This window comes from Cylas formicarius, unplaced genomic scaffold, assembly GCF_029955315.1.
Source record: "Cylas formicarius isolate icCylForm1 unplaced genomic scaffold, icCylForm1.1 PGA_scaffold_10__41_contigs__length_53128322, whole genome shotgun sequence".
Classification (NCBI taxonomy): Eukaryota; Metazoa; Arthropoda; class Insecta; order Coleoptera; family Brentidae; genus Cylas; species Cylas formicarius.
In genome coordinates this window covers 25,478,711-25,506,649 of record NW_026844214.1, presented here as the reverse complement: position 1 = coordinate 25,506,649, position 27,939 = coordinate 25,478,711, and the positions used below count along the sequence as shown (strand labels likewise).

The 27,939-nt window shown below is 34.6% G+C and overlaps 1 protein-coding gene across 2 annotated transcripts; it reads right to left on the bottom strand.

The window, feature by feature from the left end:
- LOC132702092 (proteasome activator complex subunit 4-like) lies at positions 1 to 27,927 on the bottom strand. Of its 2 annotated transcripts, XM_060670526.1 has the most exons (20): positions 27,825 to 27,927; positions 27,306 to 27,516; positions 27,112 to 27,252; positions 23,343 to 23,504; positions 23,071 to 23,287; positions 20,714 to 20,991; positions 17,013 to 17,363; positions 16,117 to 16,543; positions 13,683 to 13,922; positions 13,421 to 13,632; positions 13,116 to 13,364; positions 9,857 to 10,034; positions 9,547 to 9,798; positions 8,983 to 9,491; positions 8,192 to 8,753; positions 4,379 to 5,090; positions 1,484 to 1,800; positions 1,286 to 1,405; positions 331 to 537; positions 1 to 279 (listed from the first exon to the last, which is right to left on the bottom strand). In XM_060670526.1, the coding sequence occupies exons 2-20, from the start codon at positions 27,512 to 27,514 to the stop codon at positions 145 to 147; spliced, it is 5,478 nt and encodes a 1,825-aa protein (XP_060526509.1). In that variant the 5' UTR covers positions 27,515 to 27,516; positions 27,825 to 27,927; the 3' UTR covers positions 1 to 144. The 2 variants fall into 2 exon arrangements, with proteins under 2 accessions (XP_060526509.1, XP_060526500.1); XM_060670517.1 differs by lacking the exon at positions 27,825 to 27,927 and having other exon boundaries at positions 27,306 to 27,669.
- Positions 27,928 to 27,939: the final 12 nt, after the last annotated feature.

The window sequence follows — 27,939 nt, the reverse complement described above, 5'->3', positions numbered from 1 at the left end:
AATTTAAGTCGAATTAAAACCGAATAATTTTATTTAAAAAATATCAACTTCCCGGACTATGATGCACCATATAACTATGTAAAACTAAAAAGAAAAAAGGTCCAAAATAAAATCATTAATAAAATATTCAAAGTATTTCCACTATTAAACATAATAACTCGGAGGCACCAACAGATCACTCAAAATTGACAACTCCTCTTCGGTAAATTTCAACTTGTGACATTCCCAGTTCTCGTGATGGGTTCTTTTAAATTCACTCATGGTTTTCCTTATCGTAGCCTGAAATTTTCGGCCATAGACAACAAAATGCTCTCGGTAGATTTTACTCACTGGTATAGGCTGAGGATCGCTTAAATGTGATCCTAAATCTGCAAAAATGCCGGGCAAGTAGTCAGGTACGTCGTAAGGATGGGCGCTGATAAACGAGCACAATCCTAAGACACCTGCATGTCTAATCAGCAGGTGCTGCTGCATTGATTTCTTTTCTTTCATTTTGTTAGTCTTCAACTTCGTCCTGGCCTTTTGTTTGAACGTAGCCTTAAATTTTTTGCATATTTTGAAAAACAACACAAAAATTATTTTAATGCATCAATTATGCAACTAACATCGTAATCATTTATATATTACTTTAAGATTTATTAAAAACAAAACTTTTATAATATGTAATTAATTCGATAATACTACAGTAAAATAAAACTGTAATAATAGTAGTGACTTTTGTTAATGATTTTCAAAGAAAAAAAATTAATTAAATTGCTTCTTTTTATTACCGCGACAAAATTAAAACAACTTTCTGTTTTCAGCAAAAAAATTGGTAATGAGACCTTACAGTTAATATTTGGCCAAATATCATTTATTTGCAATCACAGCTTGGCAAATGTCGATTTTGGTATGCAACTAATAATCTTGGATTTCTGGTTTTTACTGAAAAAATTTATAACATCTGGCTACATTGTTCAAGAATAGAAATTTATATATAGTGTTGAAAATAAAAGAAAAAAACGAGGCAATTTCTAATAAAAGTTAAAAATCGGGTGGATTTTTTTTTAAATCAAGGGTATATGCTTTGCACTGTGAAGGGGTTCACCAACATTTTAGTTTGGTGGAAAACTACTTGGAGAGAGTTGTCTTCAAATAAAAATGTCCATAGTTTTAGAATCTTTATAGTTTCCTGAAAACAGGGCTCTTGATTTGTTTTAATATACCTCTGTGAGTGAGGAGGCGAGTGATTTTCTATTTAAAATTTATGTGGGTCAGGTGGCTTGATATAACAGTTATATATTACCAGCAAGTCAGACGGACTAGGGATGAAGTGGCAGTGCAGCAAATTGCTAAAAATATGAGCGGCGGCAATTCTAACTTCTACTTGGTCATCTTCCAGAAGCTCCAACACAATATTTTGTATCTGAAAAGGATAAAGTAGTTCATATGAATGTCAGGTACTCTTCCGGTTTAATTAAGTGGATGTAATATCAATATTTACCTCTTCTACGAATTTCTTATTCTTATTTATCGTGGCCATATTGTAGAATATAAAAATTGGGATAAATTCCGACCCTATGGACCTCGCCGACCATAATGGACATTTCGATATAACTTTAATTGCTTCAATGGCATATGGCAAATACAGTTCCTTGGTCATCGTTTGGGCCAATACTACGATCAGGTTTGTGGCTAAATTCGACACCTCTTCATCCGTCTCGTATGATTGCAAAATGGCTGCCAGCGGTAGTAACTTGAAAAATTCTGGTCTTGCTGCAAAATTCGCTCTCACCATGCTCGTTGATACAAATTTGGATACTAAAAAAAACTATGAATTATAAAAAATAGATGAAACAATAAGCCAAAAAAGTGGTAAAATAGATTGGATTTAAAAACTGCGGGATGATTTTCAACCCTACAATTATTGAAAATTTTCAATAAGGAGACACAGATTACCTACTTTTTCAAAATAAAAATAACTAAAATTGCTGCACAAAAAAAAACATTTGATTAAAATGAAAACTTATGTTTTAAATAATTTCAAATTGAGCGTTTCCCAACCAGACTCACAAACCTATATATAGGGTGTTTCAACAAACATACCCCAAAGCTCGGCTAAACATTCATCATCAAAAAAAAAGTTCAAGTACAGAGTGTTTCAAAACAAATGCGGGGCTGATTCCTTGTTTAAAATAAATAGTGGTTTACTATATGTATAAACGTCGGGTCGAAAGCCAACTATTAATATGGCGGAAAAATAATTGTTAAATAACTGTTACTTTTTATCGTATACGAAAATAGATAGAGCAATAAATTATTACTGTTATAAAATACACTTTCTCTAAACTTTTTTAATTCTATTAAAATGAATAGAGATTGAATTAGACTATTCCAATCCCAATTTGTTCATAAAACTTCCAGTTTTCAAATTAAAAAAAAAGTAAACCTTCCAAGGAATTTCCATTTGTACGACAGTACATAAGATGCATATCCATTTCTGCATTAGTGTAATTCAATCTTATTATTGAACAATCAAATGTTACATACCAAATTATTGATTAACTTATTCATATTTAAGCAATATAAGAAACGCCTTAAGTGACAGCGGCCCACTAGATTTTTTTATCTAATACATTTTTCATACTGTTGTGCATTGCTTTGGAATTTGTTTTTTTATTTTCAAACGGTAAGTATTATGCAAAATTGCTGGAGGCAAGAGTTTCTAAATAAAACAAAAAATAACATATATTTTGTTGCTGTTAATTACCTCCATTCGTTTTAAAAACATAAAAAATATGGACAAAGTCATTTCGTCATCCTCCTATGATATATTCCGTTGTCTCGAGATTAAGTTTTAGACCTAGTTTTTGTACTCCTCTAGTAATTTTCTCAACATGTATGGTACGTCGCCTGCACCATTTGCAATAATCACCTGATCATCAGCAAAAAGTAAGTAGTTATCTACTTGACCACCCATGACATATTCTGCACCATCTTCATAGGGCTTTCACGGCGTATAATTTCAAAAGTGTAGGTGAAAGGAAGCATCTTTGTCTTAAGCCTTTTTTTATTTCAATTTGTTATTGTACAGCATATCGAGTTTTTATAATGATTAAAAATATAACTAAGGTATGCTGAATTTAGTGAACCATTACAATATTTCAAAAAGTTTGGACAGGGGAACCTGTCATAGGCCTTTTACAAATCTACACTAAATGGGTATTGACATTTCTTGCTATTCTCCTTTCCAAAAGTTGTCTTAATGTGAATATATTATCTAAGACCTATCCGCTCTAAAGCCACTCTGTTCTTCATTATCGAGATATGAGTCAATGAGCTTTTTTAATGCGACCATACAACCTTTCAACCAAACTGGGAAAGTTTATAGAATTTGTCAATTTTTCTTTAAGAATAAATTGGTCCTTGCTTTACAAATTCTACTGGGATCATCCAGATCCTGCAGATTTGCCATTTTCCATTTCATACAGCGACTTTTCCATTTCTTCTATAGTAATTGGAAGTAAATTCATTCATTTTTATCTGACGGTTCTTTAAAATTCCATTTAATCTTCTTTTAGTTTCATTCTGTCACTTTTGCTTTCACTTCTGTATTTGTACTGGGGTAGAGTTTTCTGTCTTCTTGATAGCTATTTTTGGTACAGCAATTTCTTAATTTTTATCAAGTGTTTGTTCCACCATTCTGGATGACTTGACGATTTTGGTCTTTAGTAATGATAATACTCCCGTAATATTTTATTGTTCTATCTATTTTAGATTTTAAGAAAAAAAAAAATGTTATTTTTCCGCAATATTTGTAGCGCGACATCCCCGATTGGTTGGATTTTACCGATTATTTTAAACAAGCAATGACCCTCTGAAGTTTTTCGCATTTTTTTTTAAATGCCCTGGAAAGGTACGTCTGCAAATGCTTAGTTTCCAATATACGGGAAGTTAAAAAAAGACATGCGAAAATTCTTAAGTAGTAGTGTCTACAACGAATTTAATGGCGATCATTTTCATCATTTTGTTTAGTACTAGCAATTTTTTTGAACTAAGTTGAACTTATTGATTGTTACTGTTTTCTGTTTTTTGTTCGAAAACGCGAAAACAACTCAACTGTACTTTTAGTGGTTAATACAATCGTCAAGGTTAAGATTGGAAAAACGACATTATCCTAAGTAGTATGGTTCCAGCATCCAAAAATCTGAAAAATATAGTTCCATTTAAAGATAACTTTTAGGTACCGCAGTTTCCGCTTTCACTGACTTCATAGTGTCGAAAAATTGTATGTGTGGTTTATATTAAGCCACCCAAATTTCAATTTTCAATTGGTTGCGTCAAACCGCTTACAGAGTGTTTCCACTTTCTTGTGTCACCTGGTATATCTCAAACTTACCAACTTTAAACAATCTTATTAGCTCCTCCTTTTTACTGGCAACCGAACTACTGGCAAGTGCCACTTCGGAGCTCGATTCCATTTTTCCGACATTATCCGACTTGGTCAGCATGTATTCGTACAGCCTCTCGAGTTTTCCGAACACTTCGTCGAAAAATTCTTCGATCTTCGGCCCCCGAGTCGAATTACCGCTTGGGAAAACAAGATCCTTGCCAAATATGAACGTCAAAAACGAACTGATTTTTTCCCTAACGTTCTGAAAAGGGTGGGCCAAATGCGGCTTGAAATAATTGAACATCCTATTGAATATTTCCGCGTTGCGCCATGACTGTTGGCTGACCGCGATGGACAACAGGTGAAGTCGCGCGCAAGTCACGAATGAAGTGGAATCCTTCAGTGGCTCGTCCATAAGAAATTCCAACAACCAATGGTTTCGATTGGGATCGCGAGATTGTAAAGCCATAGATATGCAAAGAGCCCAATCCGTTTGGGTTTCGTTGAGCATATTCACAATCGCTGTATTTATTATAGGAATGAGGTTTGTCCACATTTTCTCTACCTTGCTGTATTGCCAATGTTTCGATCCGCGAATTAAGGCGCTTATCATTTCGGCGGCGCATCTCTGGCTCGCCTCTTGGTTGTCCTGCACTAGACGTTCGATATGAGGCATTAATATTGGCAGAAATGCATCCTCGAATATTTTGAATAAGTTCTGAAATAAAAATTCTATCTGAATTTTGTAAATTTTTGAGGAATATGTCAGAAGTTCTATAAGCTAGAATTTATAACGTAGGTGTCCCGTAAGAGACTTTGCGAATAGAAACATCAGATATATCAGGGAATTTATAAAGAATAGGCAATCTCTAAACTGGAAGTACTAGATACCAACGCATTATGAAATTCCAACATTTGATATCAAGTTTTTGTCACTACTATTACCAAAATTGCTATTGTTAAATATCAGTTTTTTATTATACCTTGAACTTTTTAAATGCAAATAGGTCAAAATTCTAGCCTTTTCATGAAAACTTGGAAGTTCTTTCAGATTTTCACTATAAGAACTGGATAGATAGAAAAAAAAATATTCCGTTTATCTAAATAATATGGTAGAACTAGCGCGGTCTAGGAGCAACGTCCAAATAAGTTTCAAATTTAAAAAAACTCCAGTTTAGAGGTTGCCCATTCTTTATGAACTAGCCTATATATCTAATGTTTCATTTAGTATTGTCCCTTACGAGAGACCTGTCAGAAATTCTTACTTGATTTTTAGAAATTCTGACTTATTTTTCACAACTTATGTTAGAAATTTAATTCTGTGTCAAGGTCCAATATTTCCTTCTAGCTCCGTTAGGGGACGTTCCTCGACAAATGTTTATATAGAAAACTAGGGCTTCTTTTAGACGTAATCCTCCTAAATTTTCCTTTTCACGGATAAATCGCGGTTTTGTCGGGAATGAGTGTGGAGACGTCCAAATCAAAGATTAGTGGATTGTACAATTTCAGAACACGTAAGTTGTAATAGAGATTCTGTGATGGTAACTTCGAAAACGTATTTGTCACCGACCTGCTTTACCCAAGAGCCTTCATTCAGTAAGAATTTGATGCCATTTCGCAAGAATAAATATTTATAAAATTTCTGGATTCCTTTTGCGTCGGTTCTTGCTGAATTGAACTTGCTGACGTTTCGCCAATCATCCTGTTGGCTTCCGCAGAGCTTAACTGAAACTGGCTCGTATTCTACTCTGTATCTGCTAAGATATATTGTTTGAGGGGAGAGGAGCTAAAAGAGGGACATAAACATTCTCTCGGATGATTGATTCCCATATTGGAGACAGGTAAAGACCTGAGTCGCGGTCAGTTGCTATAGATTGTTTGCTTATAGATTTCTATAGATTCGTGGATTTTTCGTTGGTGGAAGAATTTATTACATACAAGAATTTTAGTAAAATTGAACTGAGGTGGCTTTTACTTGATGAAAATCCATTTATCAAAATAAATAAGAACTAAAAGTTCAGATTTTGACGAAACTATATATTATGACATGACAATTGTTTCGACAACACCGTGTCTTTATCAAATGTTACATTTGATAAAGACACGGTGTTGTCGAAACAATTGTCATGTCATAATATGTAATTTCGTGAAAATCTGAAGTTTTAGTTCTTATTTATTTTGAAGAATTTTAGTTTTATCGAATAAATTATTTTTTATGTCCAGTTTAGTGATTGTGTTCTGCAAATTCTGATGAGTCTATTTATCTTAGTCCTAAAGCTCTTTCATGTTCTTTGAGTCTAGTTGATATTTTTTGTCCGGAATGCTGTAAACTACTGGTATCTCAAACGGAATTTTGTCTTTTGTCGAAGATGTTGAGAGATTTTTGGACAAGTGATAAAGCTGGGTTTGATGTTATATTTCTTAAAAACTTTTGAAATGCGATCAGTGATGTTTGCTTGAATTGCTTTTAGACTTATTATCTTTGGAAGGTTTTGAAGATATTTTGTGATAGAACACTTAATATCTATAATTTGTAAGTAATTAGAGAAACGAGCAGATGTAAGGTGGGTTCAGTGACTCGGGCTGAGATAGTTTTACGGCTCTGCAAATAAGAGAGTTAATAACCGATGATTTTTGGGCACGATGGTGATGTGACAATGCATTAAGGTATCGGTCTGTCAATGTTAGGACTGATTTTCTAAACGTAAAACCTATATTATGGTGTCGAGAGTTTAAATGGCTAAGAAAACCTAGTCGGGATTCTTGACCATCAGCTCAAATAATAACAGTAACATCAACGTAGCGTTTTCATAATTTTGGTTTTAGATGGAAGGCTTTCTTCTCAAACGCCTCCATAAGTATAATCGCGATGACTGGTGATAATGGAAAATCCATCCCTGTTTCCCCCCACGTTTGTTAAAAAATTTCACCATTGTAGGAAGAATATGTTTGAGACAAGCATTTTTTAATTAAGATGAGAAGGTTTGGTTCCAGATTCTCGGATTTTAATATATCTGAAATAATGTTGAAACTGATCCGTCGAAGACAAAATTTCGTTTGTAGTATCAGAAGTTTACAGCAGATCTTTACCTGTCTCCAATATGGGAATCAGTCATCTGAGGCAATGTTCATGTCACTCCTGTAGTTCCTCTCCCCTCAAACAATATATAAGCAGGTACAGAGTAAGATTGCGAGCCAGTTTCCGTGAAGCTCTGGAGAAGCCAACAGGATTGGCCAAACGTCAGCAAGTTCAATTGAACAAAAACCAATGCAGGAGGAATCCAGAAGTTTTATAAACAGTAAGACCTTATTGATTTGATGCAACGTCGACCGAACGAAGTTATTTTGGGACGAAGGCACACCAGATATTTTTTTGTTGTATTTGTGTTGTAATTTTTGTTTTTTGGTTTTCTGACGAAATTTCAGTATTGAGATTTCTTTGTTGCGCCTTGGCAGCTTTATTCGAGGCGTTCGCTTTGAAACCTAGTCTGCAATAAAAACAGAGGTAATGTTGTTCCAATTGACAACAGCTGCCCCGGTTTTGGATTGTACAGGGTGTTCCAAATCTCTGGACAAAAAACTTCGTATTATTGTTGCACCTTGCTCAAATTCTAATCTGAATAAAAATTTCTGACGTAGCATCGTCATGAGAAAGCCAACTTTGAAAATAAAGTAAGCTTTTTTTTTGGCCGATGGTTGTATTGCTTTATTCTGCAAATCAATAATACTTACGATCGTCAAATCTATAACTCTTCTCTATTTTTCAGTAAATATAACGACTACTTTCACACAAGTTTTTTTTATAGTCACTTAACTAACCTTGAAAGCCAGAAATCTGTAGGCGTTGAACTGATCCTGTCCCTTCCTGTCCTCCATAGATAAATACTTAACTAGCTGATCTACGCTGGAAGCATCGCTGAAAAATCCGTATAACTCTTTCTCGCATTGACTCAGCATCTCCATCCTGGAGGCCGCGGACTTTTGTTGAGATGGAGGTGCGTACACTTTCATTTCTTTGGGCCACGCATAGTAACCCGTAATCTGATCATGGACGTATCTCAACTCCTCCCATTGGCTCACAGTTTTAGGCAAAGTATTACTATTGTATAATAACCATAGGTTGTCTTCCCGCTCGCCCGGTACGAATTTGGTCTCGTAGGTGCAATTGGAGTACTTGAAAGGATTGAAATCGATTTTTTTAAATTTCGGTTTGTTCTGGATGGTAATAAAGACCAGAACTTTCATTGCATTCTTCCGAATGTTAAGCGATTCGCTTATAGTCGCTTGAAGGAAGTATTTCACCACTCTAGGATTATAGTGGACGTCGAAGTGTACTAGACTTTTAATAAAGGTTATAGCCATAGCATTGTAACGCCAGTGCCTGGAACAAATGATGTACAATTCGCTAGTGCGAGAAATATCACCTAAGGCAAAAGCACACCAAGAATTGTTGACAATTTGAGATTATGTAATTAACAGAACCTTGACCAACAAGATGTCTTGTCTTTGATATGTAAATTTAACTTTTTTTTTTTAAATATGAATTTTTAATAATATTAACTTGATTTCATAAGAATTATATTAAATACATTAGATTTACATTTACTTACAAATTTCCGCTTTCGCAAGCATCCAACAGGTTGTTGATGGTCTGATTGTAAGCCTGCTCCCTCTCGAGCGATATTTTCTTTAAGTAAATCTTGCCGTCGTCTATAAATCTTTTAAAACTACTTAAATCGCATGTAAAAGGCCTTGTATCCGCCAAGCGGTAGGCAGCTGACAGCGTCCTCTCGGGTATCATCAATTTAATCGCTATTGTAGGAAAATACTTGTAAACAGCATCAGTCAAACCCGTAACCAGTTTCACGATAGACGGCTTCTCCGAAGGCATTGAACGAATGACCAAGGGCCACACCTCCTTGATGAAATTCCAGTCGTGTCTGGCGATTATGGGAGTACCTTTGGGACCAAGCAAAATATATAAGCAACCCTTGAATTTTTCGTGGTTTTCTTCCGAATTAATCAGAAGAATTTCTTTGATCTTGTTCGTTAGGATCACCGAACAATATGGAAAATAAGATATCATCCGGTAGAGCCTCGATTGGGCCGCTATCCTAACCTTGAATTGAATATTGAATAAATGATGGTATGTGATCATAATGAACAACAATTACTTCACTGTATTGAGATACGCCTAGTTCGAGAAAATCTTCAAGGATTTGCTTGTGAGTTCGCGTAAATGAACAATTTCTACTCGCGATCCTGAATTCCTGCTGAAGCATCACCCGATCAATCAGCAGGTGTCGGAGGTGCAACTTTTTTTGCTGCACCCTGTCCTCTAACAGTTTCTTCGCCATATGGAACGTTTTCCAATGGAACTCAAAGTCCTGATTTCGTGTTTTGTTAAACAGTACGATATTATATACCTTAAATTGTTTTGGACTGAGAACCATGTCGGATACACTTAATTCAATTCATATTTACATCAATAATCATTTTGATACTCTGTGTGTCACCTTCGTCAGTGGTCAGTAGTTTTTTCTGCAGCGAGTGCATTGTATTTACTATAGCTTTCCTGATGTTGCTTCCATCTGGCATCGAAATAGATACGTCGTTTGATACCCTTAGATTAAACGCCCAAGGTTCCAATACCGACTCTACTCTAAAATAATATATTGTTACAAATTTTATGAACGACACTTTAGTCACGAGTTTGTTTAGGAATGAGCGGAGCGAGTATTTGATAAACCAGAGAATAAAGACGTTTATCAAAGTGTCACATACTTTACATTTTCTGCAGCAATTTGGCAAAACAGCGTGAATAACATTCACACCGTGATGTGTGACGTGACAATGAGAACTGACAAATGTCAAAATACCATCAGTGTTATAAATGAATGTATTCCTTCGACTTGAACTAATGGATTCTATCGGAACTGGTTGTGCGATACTTTCGTTTTAAAATCACTTCCCTCATCATATGTGCCAAATGATTGAAATCACTTTAATCTTCACCAAAGTGAACGCAATATTTCCGCGTTCACTTTGATCACATCAGATAACAACCTCAAATCATAAGTCTTTGTTCGATACAACTGAAGCCACTTAAGGACAAAAGCTAACGCAAAACCTATTTTCAAAATTTTCTAAAATGACATCTGCCATGTGTTACTTGTTAATAAACCGAAAAGTTGTTGATAAATTTAGTAAGTGCAGATCATCTATACGGGGTTGCTCAACTCGACCGGTTATTAAAAGCATATTGACATTTAAACATTGGGTTGCCAACACTCAATCGTATTATCCAAAAATATACATTTCAAAAAATTTAAATTTGGTTTATTTCTCGAAAATAATTCTGAAATAGACTTCTAGCTTCTTTTCAAATTTAATATTGGCTCACATATCTGGTTTTGACCTTTTATCAAATGAAAGTCTTAGGCTAGTATTAAAAACAACCATAGAGTATATTTTTGAGATATTCTTGACAAACTCTATCGTATTATCCGAAAACATACAGGTTGACCCATTTAAAAAATATATGTTTGATTTATTTCTCGAAAATAATGGAAAAAAATTGAATATGCTATTAAATTTTCGTAAAAAACGAGATGCGAGGAATGTCCCAAAATGCAAAGCTTGCAAAACCATCCCGTATCTTAAAAATCAAAACGACTATCATCAAAATTCTCTAGTTGTAATAACTTTGGTTTCTAGAAAATGTAGCACAGCACTTTAATAATAAACGAGATACCCCATAAAACGCCGCAAGGTCACAAACATTTTGACAATAGAAACGATAGCCTCCTATCACCACAACCCAATTTTTAAACCTCTATCTTTTTCACTCCCGCCCTCTACCACTTAAGAACTTGTCGGAATGGCTTTTTGGAGATTTGGTAATGTAGGATAGCGATACATTTGGTTCACGCTCTCCTAATGGAAGTCACTATTAGTTTGACTGGTGTTCTGAATAAAGGGAATATTTTTGAAAACGTCGGGAAATAAATTCTTTTTACAATAAACGGCTCATTTGGTAGGACAAGCTACATTGAAATATTTTTCTTCCGTCTTTTAAAGCTAAGAGATCTCGGTTTTTGTACAAGGTGATCCGTTATAAATGTCCACCCTCTAACTTTTTTCCTTTAGAAATTAGAAAACGAAGTTTAATACAAAAGTTGTAAGGTATAGCTGAAAGTTTTTTTCCATGTTATGTTTACTTATACAGGAGGGTAAAAAAAATCAGGTAACAACCGGTTCTTTTTCTCATAAAATGCCATACATATTATACCCTTATATGAGAGCCCTTTAACGATGATGTCAAAATTATATAACAAATTATGGTTATTTTTGATATTTAAGATGCAAAATCGCCATTTTTTTATTCGTCGCTTCATGATTTGTTTTTACGTCTTTACTAAGCCATTTTGACAGAAACACGTATGATAAGCTGTTTAATATTCAATATTTACTATATAAGCAATAACAATAATTATTAATATAATTATATAACATACCCGTAGCTAACAACATTATTCAATTAATATAGTATGCGGTCAAATTTCGATATTCTTTTTTTAGTATTTCTATAGCTTGATTAATCCATTTAGCATGATCGGTGTTTATATTATTCATTCCAGTTCTAATTCCTTCTTTTATTATAATGCTGTCCAGTAAAATAAATTTTATTTTTTAAATTACTCCATAAAAAAGTGTCTAGAACCGTTAGGTCTGGAGGATTAGCTGGCCATATCGTTGTTCTCTATCTTTATTGTTGAGATAGTCCGTTATTCAAGCAATATTCTAAATAATTTCGGCAGCTTCACTCAGTGGCATATTCATAAAATAGCGAGCTTACAATTTGGATCTGTTAATTCCACACTAAACATTAATAGAACGACGCCCAGAAGGTTTAACTTCAAAATATTTGTCTGGATTTTCTGTACACTAATAGTGTAATTTTTTTGTGTTGGGTACTCCTGGTGTTATAATAAAATGATTCGTATATCCATAAAATCCTATGAGAAAATAGAGGTTGATTTCAGGTCTCTCTACCATAAGACTACAAAATATTAGATTTTTTGGCTTATTTTTTGCAATTAACTGTTTTCGAGACATCCTGGTTCATTGCCAGTATCAGAAAATAACAAAAAACAATGGTTATCTCAACGAGCAGAGATTTTTGAAATACGGAAGTATTTACAACGTAATAAATATAAGACGCTTCTGTATTTTACCAATACAAACAGACGTATAATTCTTCATCCTAGCTTGAAATGGTTTGCGTTTTTCGCATCTTTAGGTATTTATTTCTCAGAAGTGATAAATAAATACGTTTAAATGCATTGCGAGATTGATAAATTTAGAACAAAGAAACTACTTCCGTAATAATAAAATAAATAATGAAACAACTAATAAAAAAATGGTGACCCGTGAAATTTAAATTAAATTTCATAAAACCATATTGTATTATATATAAATGCCCATCTCGTCCCCTCTAACTTTTTGCGTTCATAAGTTGTAGGTACAACTGAAAGTTTTCTTCCGTGTTATATTAACATGAACGCACAAAGTTAGAGCGGAGGGGATGCGCATTTATAATGGATCACCCTGTACAAACACTACTTGAAAACTGAGAGAATTCCAAATTTAACGTAACATGCCAATAGAGAAAATCAAAGTCTGAATCTTTAGTTAGTATCGCCTTTTCCCGACATTTTATTCAACGTTTAATTTTACGTACAATTGGTAAGCTGGCTCGTCCCACATCGGCAACAACAAGTGACAAGATAATATCGAGACGAGTATTACCAATGACGCTTTAAGTTCCTGTCTAGTCAGGATGAGCTCGCCTCCAGAATACTTCGTTAAAGTATTTAGTTCTGGCAATAAATACCTCCAGACTAGCATTTCTACTGTTTTCACTTCATTCGCCCCCGGGACATACCACGATAATTTAAGATCTTTGACGTTCTGAGATTTCCCCCATTCCCTACAAGTCTCGAAAAGTCAGTGCTGCAACAAATATATTTAAAGCAGATTGAATACCTAATAGCCAAAAAGTTCTTAACTGAAGTGGAGTAATCCACTCCGCAACTTCGATTTTCATTGGGACGTATATCTGTTAGAGAATAAAGCAACAACTCAAGCATGCGAGATGACAGATAGTTTACCTCTTGGCAGGTCATATGCAACGTCTTATCTAAAATGGAGGTGAGACGGTCTAAGTAATTGAGCAGCTCTACTTTACCATCGACCAGCTGAAATCAACGCAATTACAAAAATTATTAAATGAAAGACCACAAATTACCTCAGATAGTATTAACAAATTGTACAAAAATTTTGCATCGACGTGTTCCTCGGTAGAAATGTGTGGATTTTCACGTAACAATTCTTCAAGTATGTCGCACAGGTAAGGCACAAACAGCTTCAAAGTCTCCTTCGGATTTATCATTGAAAAGCAATGACACGCTATTGCTACCATTTTTCCTGAGACTTGCACCTCCAATATTCGACTAATTACAAAATTGTACATTTTTTTTAAGGCGACCTAAAAATAAATATTACTCCTTTGTGGTATATTTATTTATATCTTCAAAATTTAGAAGAAAGTAGTTTGAAACAAACGTAAACAAAGGATCTTAAAATAAAATGAAAATTTATTTAAACAAGTAGAAGCAAAAAAAAAACAAAAGTCAATCGAAAAGACGACACACAGAATATTTTTCCTGTAAGTAAGCATTATAACCCCCATTCATAAAAGTGGTGTAAAAATTGCTCGATAAATGCCTTCCATTCCTTTCGACACTGTAATTGTGACTGAAGTTTTACATGTAGTGTACAGTAGTGTGACCGTCAGACCGCAACTTTGAATAAAGTTGACGTTCGCTTTCCGCACGGTTGATCCGTGCATAATTGTATATTTTAGACTAAACAGTAACTTCTCAAATTGCAAATAATGTCAGAAACCAAACCAAGAAATATCAACGCGATGTTCTGTACTCTCTGTGCTATCACTTTCAATGTTCATACAACTTTATCATATTATCGTTTGTATAATGGCAAAGATTGTGCCCAATGGTTCACAACCTCTCTTTGTATCGACATTTTCTGATTTATGCTTTTTAAACTGAAATTTGATGAAAACAAGTAGATATGATGAAGTGTAAACGCCACTTCAACTGCGATTAAATATATTGGCACAACCTTCTGTAGTAGACCTCTCGATAAAAACACTCGCTTTATAAAACACTAACTTTAATGGCAACATAACAGAACTTACAAGACAAAATTAGTACCGGCATGCCTGGCACATTACGAGAGGCAAAGGGGGAGCCGAGAGTCCAAAGGACTATCTGACTATATGTGGTCGATCCGAGGATCACGCAGCCGTGGGCCAGATATGGCTTAGATTTCCAGGGTAGGAGTCGGGGGCCTGAGGGCGAGCAGACCGTAGAGAGTAGTTGCTGGGGGCAGAGGGCGAGCCAGTTAAGAGAGGCAGCAGTACGAACACAAACCGTCAACCAAGCTAACAGGTGGGTACCCGCCTTCCGGGGTTCATACGGAAAATCGTCGAACCAATGGCTGATGGTCGTTTGGATGCAGCGACTTTAAATAGCCGAACTTGCGCTAACCAAGTGCTTGTACGGTAACGCATGACCCAGGTAATTGTTAAATACTCGCATGAATTAAAATACACTAAATATGTTTGATATGATTGTAGTCAACTGTATGGCGTTATGGAGATCATTCCTATTGCTAATCCATCTGCGGTCTGTGTGGTGTGTGGGGTCTATTTATTTGCGAGTATTATTGTACTAAATATACGTGTTAGCAAAATCCTCATGTTTTTTTTTTATTATCTTACAAGTCAGAAGTGGGATAGAACTTGTTATTTTATGAGTAAGTACGTTTATTTCGCTAGCTGGCAAGTGCTTGGGAAAAGCAGACAGTTTAGTTTATCTACAAGAATGCCATTATTCCTTTTCGACAAATTTAAGGATAACGGAAATATGCAGATGTGGCGAACAATCGTTTTTTGTGAGTTATTTCGGGTTTTCTGCGGGTCATTAACCATGTTCTGCATAGGGCTGACGTTAACCCACAGAGAAGGAAATTATAGTGGGTTCTTTCGTTTATTTTGGTAGCATTTAGGGCGCCCATTAAAATGTATCTTGATGTAATGTAAATTTAATTTTTGCACTAATACATGACTATTATAAAAGCTTTTGTAATTTCTAATCGAAATAAACTCATAATAGAAAAGGGTCATCACTGTGAGTCAACATTTTGGTTTGACAATTAACACAAAAAAAAACAAATACATGATTATAACAAAAGAAAAATGGCCTGCAAAAGCACCTCCATATAGATGGAGAACAATTACACAGGGTTACAAGATATAATAACGTGGGTACAAACTTCAGCTGCTGTACCGTCGATTATTGCTCCGAAATCAAGATCTGCAGAAGTGTTTATCAGAATGAACAAAAACGGTTACAAATGTTAAAAAAAATAAAGATCATCTTTCTGGGTCACATAATGCGGGTTTCAAAATATGAGATACTTCACTTGACAATCCAGTGAGAATCAACATGAAGAAGAACAATGTTGATTTAGAAAACTAATAAAATTTGAAAATTTACAATTATTAAAATTCATGTCATGTCACTCTCAATTCTGACAGGCAGAATGGTGAGAAACCAACCTTAATTTTATACCTCAGTGCACTTAAAACAATTTACCTGGAATATATCAGGAGAACACTGAGTCAAAATAACACTAACAACGGATCCAATAGCTGTCTCCGTAATAGTTTCGGTTCTATTTTTCATGTTGTTGTTGTTCGTCATCTGCTCGAGTCTGACAAAATCCAAGGAGCTTGACTCTACCCACAGCATCAACCTGTCGAAAAATTGTAACACGAAATCTTCAAAGTTCGCAGTAGCCTCGCAAACTATGTGCTCCTCTTCAGTCATGTCATCGTAGTATATGTACGCGTCGGAAGTATTGATCAAGGGGATCATGTTGACGAAATGTACCATAAAGTTGAAAGTCACATAAGATTTTCTGATATCGTTCGGGTCTATGCCCGGCAAAAGGGCTATTAAGAGTGGTATAATATGGGTGGGTCCTTCTGGGTAGTCGTTTCGAGGACCTTGAACCATATGCCTGAAAATCAGCTCTAAACAGCTTTAAAATAGAACGCACATGGTTAACATTAGAAATTTTTGTATAAACCGAGTTTTAAAATTCAAGATAACAATTACGCCTCCTTGGTGGATATTTTAGAAACTCGAAAATAATTTTCAGCATCATCTTTTGGCCGATTTACTCAATTTTTTTTTTCAAATTTCTAAGACCCTCCGTTTCCCCAATATGGTACCTCGTTTCACTAACTGGGACACCTGGGACAGCATTTTTTAAAAAATCATCATAGCAAATTACCTAATAGAATAATCAGTATTTTTCATTCTTAAGTAGATTTATAGAATTTTATATATAATATACATACATATACATGGTTAAACTGATACCATTTTGTCATGCGTACCCCATTTTGTCTATTCGAGGATATTACTTTGCGCTCTTTTCTTGTTGATATACTTCAAATAATACTTTAAACTCCAAAACTACTTACCTTCCCACCGCGATAACACCCATCATGGAAGATGTCAACTTATGAGGTTCAGTTAAACTATCCATGGACGCGTATAGTTTATCTAACGTCATTGGCACTATAATTTTAGGTCTCAGTGATGCCAAATAAGACAGAGCTAATGTGACATCTTGGGAGCCAAGCCTCGAAAACATAGCTTGTTCCACGCACGGTTTCAAAATCTCGACAAATCTGTCGATGTCCTCCTCCCTAAGCTTATAATCCTGTGGAACCTGGTAGTCCCAGGACGGATTTTTATGACGTTCATTGTGCACACGTTGAACAAAGTAATATGAAAGTTTACGCAACAGTTCCCTCAGTTTAAACGTCCACCTAAAAAATGTGAAAACCATCAACGTAATTTTTTCTTATGCATATTGATTTTTTGTGGTTTTGAATACCGTAACCTAGTAATTTAGACTATAATTCGTAACCTGAATAGCGAAAAAATATTCTTACCAGGCTACAAACTCTTATAGGTAAGAAATGAGCCAATATACTTTATTTATTCTCAATATTACAGGGTTACAGAGTTGAGTACTCTGAAAGTACTTTATGAAATTTAACGCAGCAAGTTGAAAGATGGTGGTGGAGAGCAGTGAAATGTATAAGTTAGTTCAAGTCACATTTTTATGTTCTGGTATTAATACACAGGTAAGTAACATTGATACAATTGATACATAAGTAACTCAAATAATGGATAGTTGGGTAGGTAACAAAGAAAAATACCTTGAACAAAAACTTTATTAACTATATTTTAGCAATTTTTCACAGAAATTTCCACAGGCTACTGCAATACTATTTACCTTCTCATTTTAATTAAAAAAAAAAACGCTTTGTTTCTTGTAATGCTCAAATTTATGAAGAAATATCAGCAACTGCAATGGGTCATTATCGCCACTCAACTATCCATCTAAAACTAAACTAATCCTTTTATTTTGCCTCATGTTCAAGAATCTCTCTTAACCATTACAAACTAATAATGATCTCCTATTCTTAGATAATCTTATTAATAAAAAATCAGATCTAACATTGGGTCATTAAGTGTAAGAAAAACCTAAACTGGATAACTTAATACACATTCATCCTGCCCAACAATTGGTTATCAACTCTCTTGGTTACAGAGCCGAAAAAATATCTCAAACGATTCCGTTATTCAACTGAACCCAGAATTAAAATACTTATGCTCTTCTCTCTATTAATTTCCACGTTAGAGATATTAAGTGTTCCATCACAAAATACAGGAGTTTACAGTATTCCATTCATATTGGAGAAACAGGTCGAGAAATATGAACAAGGCAATAAAAACATTAAAGAACCTTAAGATTACAACAAATAAATTTTGCCGAATACACTCATGAAACCAGATATCAAATCCTATTCGACCAAACTAAAATTCTTGTATGTAATCAATTCTTCTACAAAAGAAAAATTCGAGAATCCATAAAAATCTCCAAACAACTAAACTATCTTAACTCCGACTTAGGTTTTTATATTTCACCAATATGTCATCCGAGACAACACTCATGTCCTTCCTGTAGCCCCCCTAATAAGTTTCATCAACGTAACTGTTCCATAGTTTTGATTTTAGGTGGTAAATGTCGAGGGCTTTCTTCACAATAGCTTCCATAAATATATTTACGATGACTACTGATAGGTCGAATAGGTCGAAGAGGTAATTCTAGTTTGTGAATCTTAGAGAGTCGGTAGAGATGAATAATTTTAGAGTCGCGAAGGACGACCGATTTTTTCGCAGATTCTAATGAAGAATCTTTTTTAAGGTGACGAAGTTCAATTAATCAGCAACCAACGCAGGAGGAATAGAGAAGATTTTTAAATAGTATTACAGTAGCTTGTGAGAAATCACAAAATATGCTGCAAATTGTGGGTATAATATTGTTTATAATGATCATGCAATAAGTTTTATAAACTTCACTTTAGTTAATTTTTCAAAGAAACTTCCACAGGCTACTGTAATACTTTTTACAAAACTTCTGGATTCCTCCTGCATCGGTTTCAGTCAAGCTCAGGATGATTGGCGAAACGTCAGCAAGTTCGACTCAGCAAAAACCGACGCAGGAGGAATCTAGAAGTTTTGTAAAAAGTATTACACTTTAGTTACGAGTTTTTTCAGACACGAGCAGGGCGAGTATATGTGTGTATAATTGTATATTTTAGAGCAGGGAGTACGAAAATTATATTTTGCAGTATATTCATGTCATGTATGTTGATTATTACATATAAAGCACCCTCACTGAAGGAAAAAATATAACGCATTCGTTCCGTTGAAGTATCTGATAAAAACTAATTTATTTTTCATACTTAAAAAACTTACATCCATGGACCGGGTTCAAGCCTGAAAGTGTCGAGGAAAAATGGAAATCATTTCGTGAACATGAGATTAAGATCTTACAAGAAAATAAAGTGAAAACTAGACACAATAAACAACAATGCAAGAACAAAGCCCAGAAATGTTAAAATCCGAAGTTCTGCATGCCACAAAATAAGTCAAAGTTAAGAAAGCAACTGATCCAGACAACATTCCAGTAGAGATCTTGCAAATGATCCACGAAGAACCAGATCCGTACTTGGGTTAAGTTTTTTAACAATGTGTTTTTATAATCCTCCCGAAAAACGACGGGTAAAGAGATGTGACGAATACAGATTAATTAGTAAATCATACATTGAAGGTTTTTTTTCTTTCCTAATACTTAGAAGGATAAAAAGTAGATGCGAGGGGGAACAGAATGAGACTCCGTTTGACTTTAGAAATACATTTATGTATGTTTCATAGATTATGAAATAGGTTTCGACAGGGTACAGCATAGAACCCTTTTGAATATACTAAGAACATCGGAAATCGATAGTAGAAAACCTGAAAATTAATAGACGAATGTTGCATTCACGGAGGCGTTAGACTACCCGGATATAACGGTGCGGGATCTTGTGCAATCGTATTCGGGACCTTTCATAGTTGTTGGATTGTGTAAACATGACAGGATGGGACATCGGTCTAAAAATTACTGTTAATAGGACAAAATTCATGATATTCAGTCACGCAGATGCTTCTCTTCAGATGGATTAACAAAATTATTCTTCTCTAAACACAACTTAAATGTAAAATTGAACCAAAGAAAGTAGAATTTTATATATGCTCCATGTTGTTATATGGAGCTGAGAATTGGACTCTAAAGACTGTTATGATCAATCAATCACCTAGGAAACGTTCGAGATGTACCTGTATAGAAGAATTTTTCAAAGAAACTTTCATAGGCTACTGTAACACTATTTACAAAACTTCTGGATTCCTCCTACGTCGGTTGTTGCTGAATCGAACTTGTAAACCTGTTGGCTTCAGTTTTTTCAGTTAAGCTCTAAAGAAGTCTACAGGATGATTGACGAAACGTTAACAAGTTCGACTGGGCAACAACCGACGCAGGAGGAATCCAAATGTAGGGGCATATTCTTAGAGGAGATCGATAAAAAATCCTTCAGCTTATCAATTCACCCCAAGTCTTTGCGACTATTACTTGTCAACATAGTGTCGAGAGCCTTTCTTAATTGACCACCCGGAATATGGTATTAGAATGACTTAATTCGTGAGTATTTACTTTTACAAAAGGATATGAAAATTTAAAAATAATCGGCAATATTTATAAGGAACATATATTTAAGTTACTCACCTACCGACATTAGCTGGATAAAAGTAAGATTCCAGAGTTCGCATAAACTTTTCTAAATGGAAAAAAACTGAATTATGGTCGCTGTGCAGGACGCAAACAATCCACAACGCCATGGCCGACACGTCGATTTTGTGTTGTTTGCCAACTTGTCGCTGTTTAAACTTGACAGGCAACTGTAACGTTCTTTGAAATCTTACGAACATTTGCGCTATGTAGGGCTCCCAGTCGATATGTCCAATTTGAAATCGAGCCAGTCCCGTCAAAATCCACATCATGTGCTGAAACGACCAAACCGTTTGATCTGGCTCGTACATCTCATTCTCAATTATTATCAAATACAGAGTGTTTAAAAAAGACGCGGCAATATTTAGGAGGGTCCTTCCTCAGATCAACTTATAAAGAAGGTGTCCATAAATGTAGGTCCGAAAATGCATTGTTTGCAAGATACTGGGTGTTAATTTTTTTAAAATAATGTTCTTTAAATGAAATGAAATATCTTTTTACGAATTTGTTTGAAATTTGACAGCTTTGTTTCTAGGGGCAGATTTGGACTTAACTAAACTAAAAACCTAAACAATATTAAATAGTGGGGTAATGTGTAGAATGGAGGGGGGGGCAACTTTATTGCGTATCAATCTCATTGATAAGTACGGTACACTAAGATACGGAAATCGGTGGATTAGTTAAGATGAACCTCACGTATCACAACAGAATATTTGTTGGCTCTCTGGGCCATCTGCTGAAACCAGAAGCAACCATGTGCTTGAACTAGTATTACAACCATTCTTGTCGATAAAGCACACTAATTACGATATATAAAATAATAATAAAAAAATTATAACCGCCTACCAAAAATGTTCATAACTGCAAGTTTATTGTTTGTGAATAATTAAAATCGCGAGACGTTCGTATGAACTGCAAACCAAAACATAATACACATGGATAATCCTAAAAAATAACTTTAATTTTGATTCGGTTAGACACAGCTATCTAAAAAAATACTGTTTTTGGAAATTTATTATAAAGGGTGTTTCAAAACAAATGCGCAAAACTTAAGGGGACGCTTCCTTGTTCCTGGGTCAAAATCCAATAATTATGGAGATATCGCACTACAAACAAGACAGAAGGATGATGGTTTTATTTTTTATCTTTAAAACGAAAATAGATAGAATAATAAAATAAAACGAAAAAATTGCTGTTATAAAAACACACTTTCTTCATGTGTTTTCATTTTTTTAAATGAGTGGAGGGGACTCAATTAAACTACCCCTAATATTCTTCTCAACTACATTTAAGGAAGAACTTATGCAATGACAAAAAATATATATTTTAGTTAGAAACTTTTGTGTCCTGCGATTTTTTCATAAAAATTACAATTTCCAAATTAAAAAAACAAAATTTGAAGCATATAACGACATAAAAAATTATTAGATTAAAAAAATCTAGTGGCTGCTGTCCTTTTTAAGGCGTTTCTTATTATTTGCTTTTTTTGACATTGCTCAGTTAGTTTGGATAGAAAATACGATTAATTTAATCAAAAATTGATTATCTAATCATTTAAGTGATCAATAATAAGAGTTTTAATTTAATAATTCTGAATTAAATTAGCGCAGAAATGGCAGATATATATTCATTTTATGTACGGGAACGCAAATGGAAATCGGTTGGAACCTTGGAAGCCACATGAATTTGGAAGTTTGGAAAAAAAAGTTTTCATACTGGCAGACACCCGGAAGTATGAACACCCGGATTGGAAGTTGATGCGCTAAATATTATTAAAGGGCAACTGAAGAAAAGTCCCAGGAAATTTTCATCAGAATTAATACTGATGCATCAACTGTACGGAGGATATTAAATGAACAACAGTTACCACGCATCACGCACAGAGGGTTCCTGCTCTTTTACCTGAGTATAATAGATGAAAATGGAAATAGAAGAGCAAGCGGGGTTTAGAGCTGGAAGGTCTACATTAGATCCTCTGTATACAGTGACACAGGAGTTAGAGAAAAAACTATCAAAAATCAGGAGGTACATCTCTTCTCCATATTTTGAAGCAACTTTTTCAGTTTCTTTCGGCAACACAATTTTTAGCATCAAGTAGAAGGACACACATTGACAATGGACACCAAGAGATTGGAAAAAAGTTTTATTTTCCGACGAATCAAAATATTGTGTAATTGAATTAATTAATTAAATGATGTTTCAAGTTTATTTTTTAAATTTGTTTATGGCAATTTTTTAAATTTAATTCCTTACTTGTATTTCTATAACCAATCTATTGGTGAAACGTTAGTGTGGTGATGTTGCAATTTAACTCAATATATTTATCTTTCTGTACATTTCAATAATTATCTTACATTTTCCCATGTGCCGGCGTTATGACACACCTCCCAAAGGTTCATAAATTCATTGAACCACAAATTGTAACTAATATCGGCCTCTTCCGGTTTCACTGCGGATGGCAGAAACAGTTCCATATACTGAATGGCGCTGGAAATTTCGGCGCTATTAAACGGACATAACTTTGGTCTGAACTCATCTAAGATTTCTTGGGTCGATGACGCGGGAAAATATCTGAAATCCCCAACAATATAATACGCTCAGTTTTAGTTTTGTAACTGGCACTTACATCCTGCACACCCTTATCATACTGAACAAATTACCCTCGAACGTCGTAAAGTATCTATACATTCCTATGTCAGTTTTACTTTTTTCTAATGTTCTCAAGCAGAGGTCATACAATGGCCTCCACTCCAATTCTAATTCATCTCTTGTGATCAAGTATTTTTTCCTAAAAATTGATATATAATAATTGGTAAGTCTGATGAGTCATGCTTCAAAAAGTGTGCTGAGAATTCTACAAACTGCATATACACACTTTGAGAGGAGAGCGATTTGGGTTTAGCAATGCCCTGGACAGTCAGGACGCCTTAACTTGCATGCGGTTACAAAAATGCGTGAGTTTCAGAAGAGTGTCTATATATGTTTTGTGAACTTTGGGAGGGCTTTCGACAGGGACTATTGTTCGATTATATGGAGTTGGTGGGATTCTCTATCATCAGGTAGATACAGTTAAGGTGGATAATAACCAATAAAATGCTCAATTGGGAACAAATATTTCGGGAGGCTATGTATAACAGGACAGAAGGTGTAGAGATTGGAGGAAAAGTAATTAATAATATAAGATTCGATGATGACACCGCCATACTCACAGAGAATTTGACGCATTTTCAGAATATCCTAAATTTAATTAAAGAGGCTAGCCGCAGCAGAGAAGTTAACATTAACATAAGTAGGACCAAATGGATAATAGTGGGAAAGGCGAAAGTATTGAATGGCGGCATTGTGGAACGTGTAATTCACTTCTAATATTTTGGCAGCTTGTTGAATTCCGAGAGAATCTGTGATGAAGAGATTCTAACAAGAATTGAAATAACCCATAAAACATTCACATCCTAGAAACCAGTCTTATGTAATGGAGACCTATCCATGTGCACACGGAAAATGGTGCTTGTATGCTATATATGGTCAGTTTTGCTCTACAAATGAAAGCTGGAGGCTTTTGACCTATGGTGCTACCGCAGAATGTTGAAAATATAGAGTTAGAGGATCTCTTTAGAATGGCTGCAGACAGAGATAGATTCCATGAAATGGCGGCAACGATGATTGTCAACGCCTGAACTCAGACAGGACACTTTGTATGTGTATACAAGATCTATCATGGTGGGGAAATAAAATTGATATAGAGTATAGTTTGTAAGAATAACATCTGTTTTTAAAATTTGGTCACGAAAATTTAAATCATAAAAACGTTAAAACCTTTAAGCCCGGTAGACACGATGCATGTATTTTTTCATGTAAATTTTGCAAAGTATCTACCAACAAATTTAACCAAGTTTAACCTCAACGAAAAGTGTAAACAAATTCGAAAATTCAGAAGTTTTGTAAATAGTATTATAGTAGCCTGTGAAGTTTCTTTGAATATTTTTTATTTCTTTTTTATAAATATGGATCGTTTTTCGAACAGACGATTAGCAGATATTCATTTTAATCATGGTTATTGCAATGGTAACGAGCGTGCCGTTGTACGGAACTACGCAAAACGTGGATCGTTTATTCAATCTCAGGAGCAAGAAGGCCTACAAAAAATTATGATTGTGAAGGAGTGGTAAACAGATATGATGAAAATACTCAAATAGCACTAGAACCCTTGCCGATATCGCCAATATTCTTAAAACAATTGTAAGTCTACTGATATGAAATTTCCATCTCTTCACATAGACATTTTTCTATAATTTACGAAAAGAAAAAGTTTCACCGTTATTTTCCACTTTTGTAAAGTGAACTAAATACATTTTTCGCTTACTACTATTATCTAAAAGTACAAAATTTAAGACAGACTTTTTAAATCGTTTAGAATTTTGCCAGTGGATTTTAATCCATCAGAATATTTTGTACAAAATCTTATGGTCTTACAAGGCGACACTTTCAAGAGATAAAGCTTTTAACACTCATTAAGCTTTGTACAGTGGACTTCCAGAGTGTTCCGTCTCTCAGATTACTGTTCTGCTCCCTCGTGCGTCCACATCTGAAGTAATGAGAATTCCAGGGTTGTTCAACGAACCAACTTTCAACATAGGTTTTTTATCAATGTTTGGGCAGCTATCATAGGTACTACGTTAATAGCATCTTTTATTTTTCCAAACAGATTAATGCTTACTTAAATTTCGTTACAAATCATCTAGCTGAATTGTTAGAGAAAATTTGGATATGTACTCGCTTGGAGATATTTCTTCAGCATGACAGAGCACCAGCACTTTAAACAAGGTGTTAGAAACTGAACAGATGAAAATTTTACAAATTTTGGATAGGTCGAGATGGCCCAGTAAATTGGCCAGCTTAGTCGCCCAACTTAAACCCACTACATTATTATCTGTATGGTAATATGTTTCATTCAATTTATACCACAGAAGTAATTAGTCCAGAAGAGTTACCAAGGAGACTTAATTTAAGAAAAATCGCTGAGATTCTTCGTGCATTTCAAAACATTAAAATAAAATCGTGACTTTGTATTCAAAATAATGGAAACGTATTTGAGAACTTAACGTAAATTAATGATTTTTATTGTTAACCATTCAATATGGAATTATGAATTAAATTTACTGGTTATTGTTATTTTTTTTTAACATTTAGTTTTTATGAATCTTAATTTACCATCTGGCAAAATAAAATATGTTAAATGGATTTCTACAAAGAAACAAGTGAATCTAATATCCATAATAATTACCTTATACCTTATATAAAACATAAATGCATAAACAAAAGGAAAATATCAAATTTTAGTAATTTACGAGGGGCAAATCAACATCCACAGATCATTTTTTCGAATATGTATAGTAACGGGGACTGTGTCTCTGAAGATGTACTATCTTCTGGAGATGTCAACCCCTCACACTTGAACATATCAATTTCATCTATTTACGAGAAACTGTCGACTCTAGACAAAAACAAAGGATTCAGTCACGATGGCCTCCCACCATATCTTATTAAGCATTGCAGCTTCATACTTTCCAGAACTTTTCCAAATTATTGGAAATCAAGCTTCATTACCCCTATCCTAAAATCCGGCGATAACTCGCAAGTCAACAATTATAGGCCCATCAGTATCCTGAGTTGTTTTCCTAAAGTGTTCGAAAGTTTAGTCTGCGACTATTTATCTGCTGGCTTTAAAGGTTGCTTCATCGACCAACAATTTGGATTTCTCCCCTATTGCTTCACAGAGCAAAACTTGCTCACATTCACAGATTTTCTGCTGAACTCATTAGAGGGGGGGTCTGACGTTCATGCCATTTATACACACTTTTCAAAGGCTTTTGCATTCAAATTCCCATGGACCTGAGCTTTTATGTAAAATTGCACTTCTCATTCCCCCCCGTCAGACCAGAATAAACCACTCCTTCCAGATGGAGTTCCACCATACTAACTATCGGCAGAGTTCTTTTCTTACTAGGTCAGCTGCACTGGCGAATCGCTTTTTGGACCAACTTGACTGCTTCCAGAGTAAAAAAAGTACTTAAAGACTGTCGGTAAAACTATTTCGTTTTTTCTCGCAATAGTATTGTATACCATTGTGTTAGTGCTTCGCTACTCTTATAAGTGTCCTTACTGTCGTGTCAACTAACTATACCTATATTTAATATTTTGGAAAACCAATGTTTGTCATATCAGGGAAGGTCTTCATCTATCTATTTCATTCTGTTTTAATTTTGTTTTATTTTATTTTATTTTGTTGTTTACTATTTTGTTTATGTGAATCCTATTTTATATTGGGAGATTGGCGCGTTGATAATTAAATAAATAAATAAATAAATATTTGAAGAACACAAAATACTTCTTACTTAAGCAACTGAGTCAAAGTTAATGCACATTTATTAACCCGTGTAGGTTCTAGGTCAGGGATTGTCACCAGCTCATAAAATAACTTGATTAAAGCTATATGGTCTTCCTTTGAGAATTTCATTCCATATATCTTAATATATCTAAAATAAAAATAAAGGGTTCTACCTCATTCATCAACTTAAGATCTACTTACTTATTCAACCTCGAAGTCCATAAGGCGCATCCTGGTCTCATCTCCTGTGCCAATATTGATTTAACTAAGTTTGTTTTAATGTCGATAAATAATTTCGTGGATTCCTCATCAAGAGATTCTGAGTAGGGCAACAATTCGTTGTAAACATTTTCTCTTTGAGGAAGAAACCCTAGTTTCTCTTTCCTTCTTTTTTTCCAACAATCATCCATTGCTGAAAAACAATGACAAGACAACGTTTTATGAAGGAATCCGCACAATTCTAATATTCAACGCGAGTCAAGATATCGTCCCTACTTTTTTAATCAATCAATTTAAGACAGTCATTACAAACAGCAATTTTTCAAATGATTGGTTATGTCTAGTTAAAAAATTTAAATGTCATTTGATGATCATGTTCTTCCTAACCTTTTCTATGACAAGTTTAGTTAAGGTCAATGAACCAGTAAAACCCATTTTCTGTGTGAAACCTTGCGTTTCATTTCATTTTCATGTTATCTTAACATTAAAATTATCCTATACCTTTTGGAATTTTTCTCCGAATTTAAAATTTTTCTAAATAACTTTGACAAGTTGAAAAACCAATCAATGTTTTTGATTGACAGCGATGTAAGTCGGACCAAGGTGAAGAGCGAAA

What these genes read in the sequence shown, in the direction of transcription:
- LOC132702092 (XM_060670526.1), bottom strand. Translation starts at nt 27,514, where the DNA reads ATGGATGATTGTTGGAAAAAAAGAAGGAAAGAGAAACTAGGGTTTCTT. An exon ending in TGGACTTCGAGGTTGAATAA is followed by an intron (nt 27,253 to 27,305) that starts GTAAGTAGATCT and finishes TTTTTATTTTAG; the next exon opens with ATATATTAAGATATATGGAA. An exon ending in ATAAGAAATTCGTAGAAGAG is followed by an intron (nt 1,406 to 1,483) that starts GTAAATATTGAT and finishes TATCCTTTTCAG; the next exon opens with ATACAAAATATTGTGTTGGA.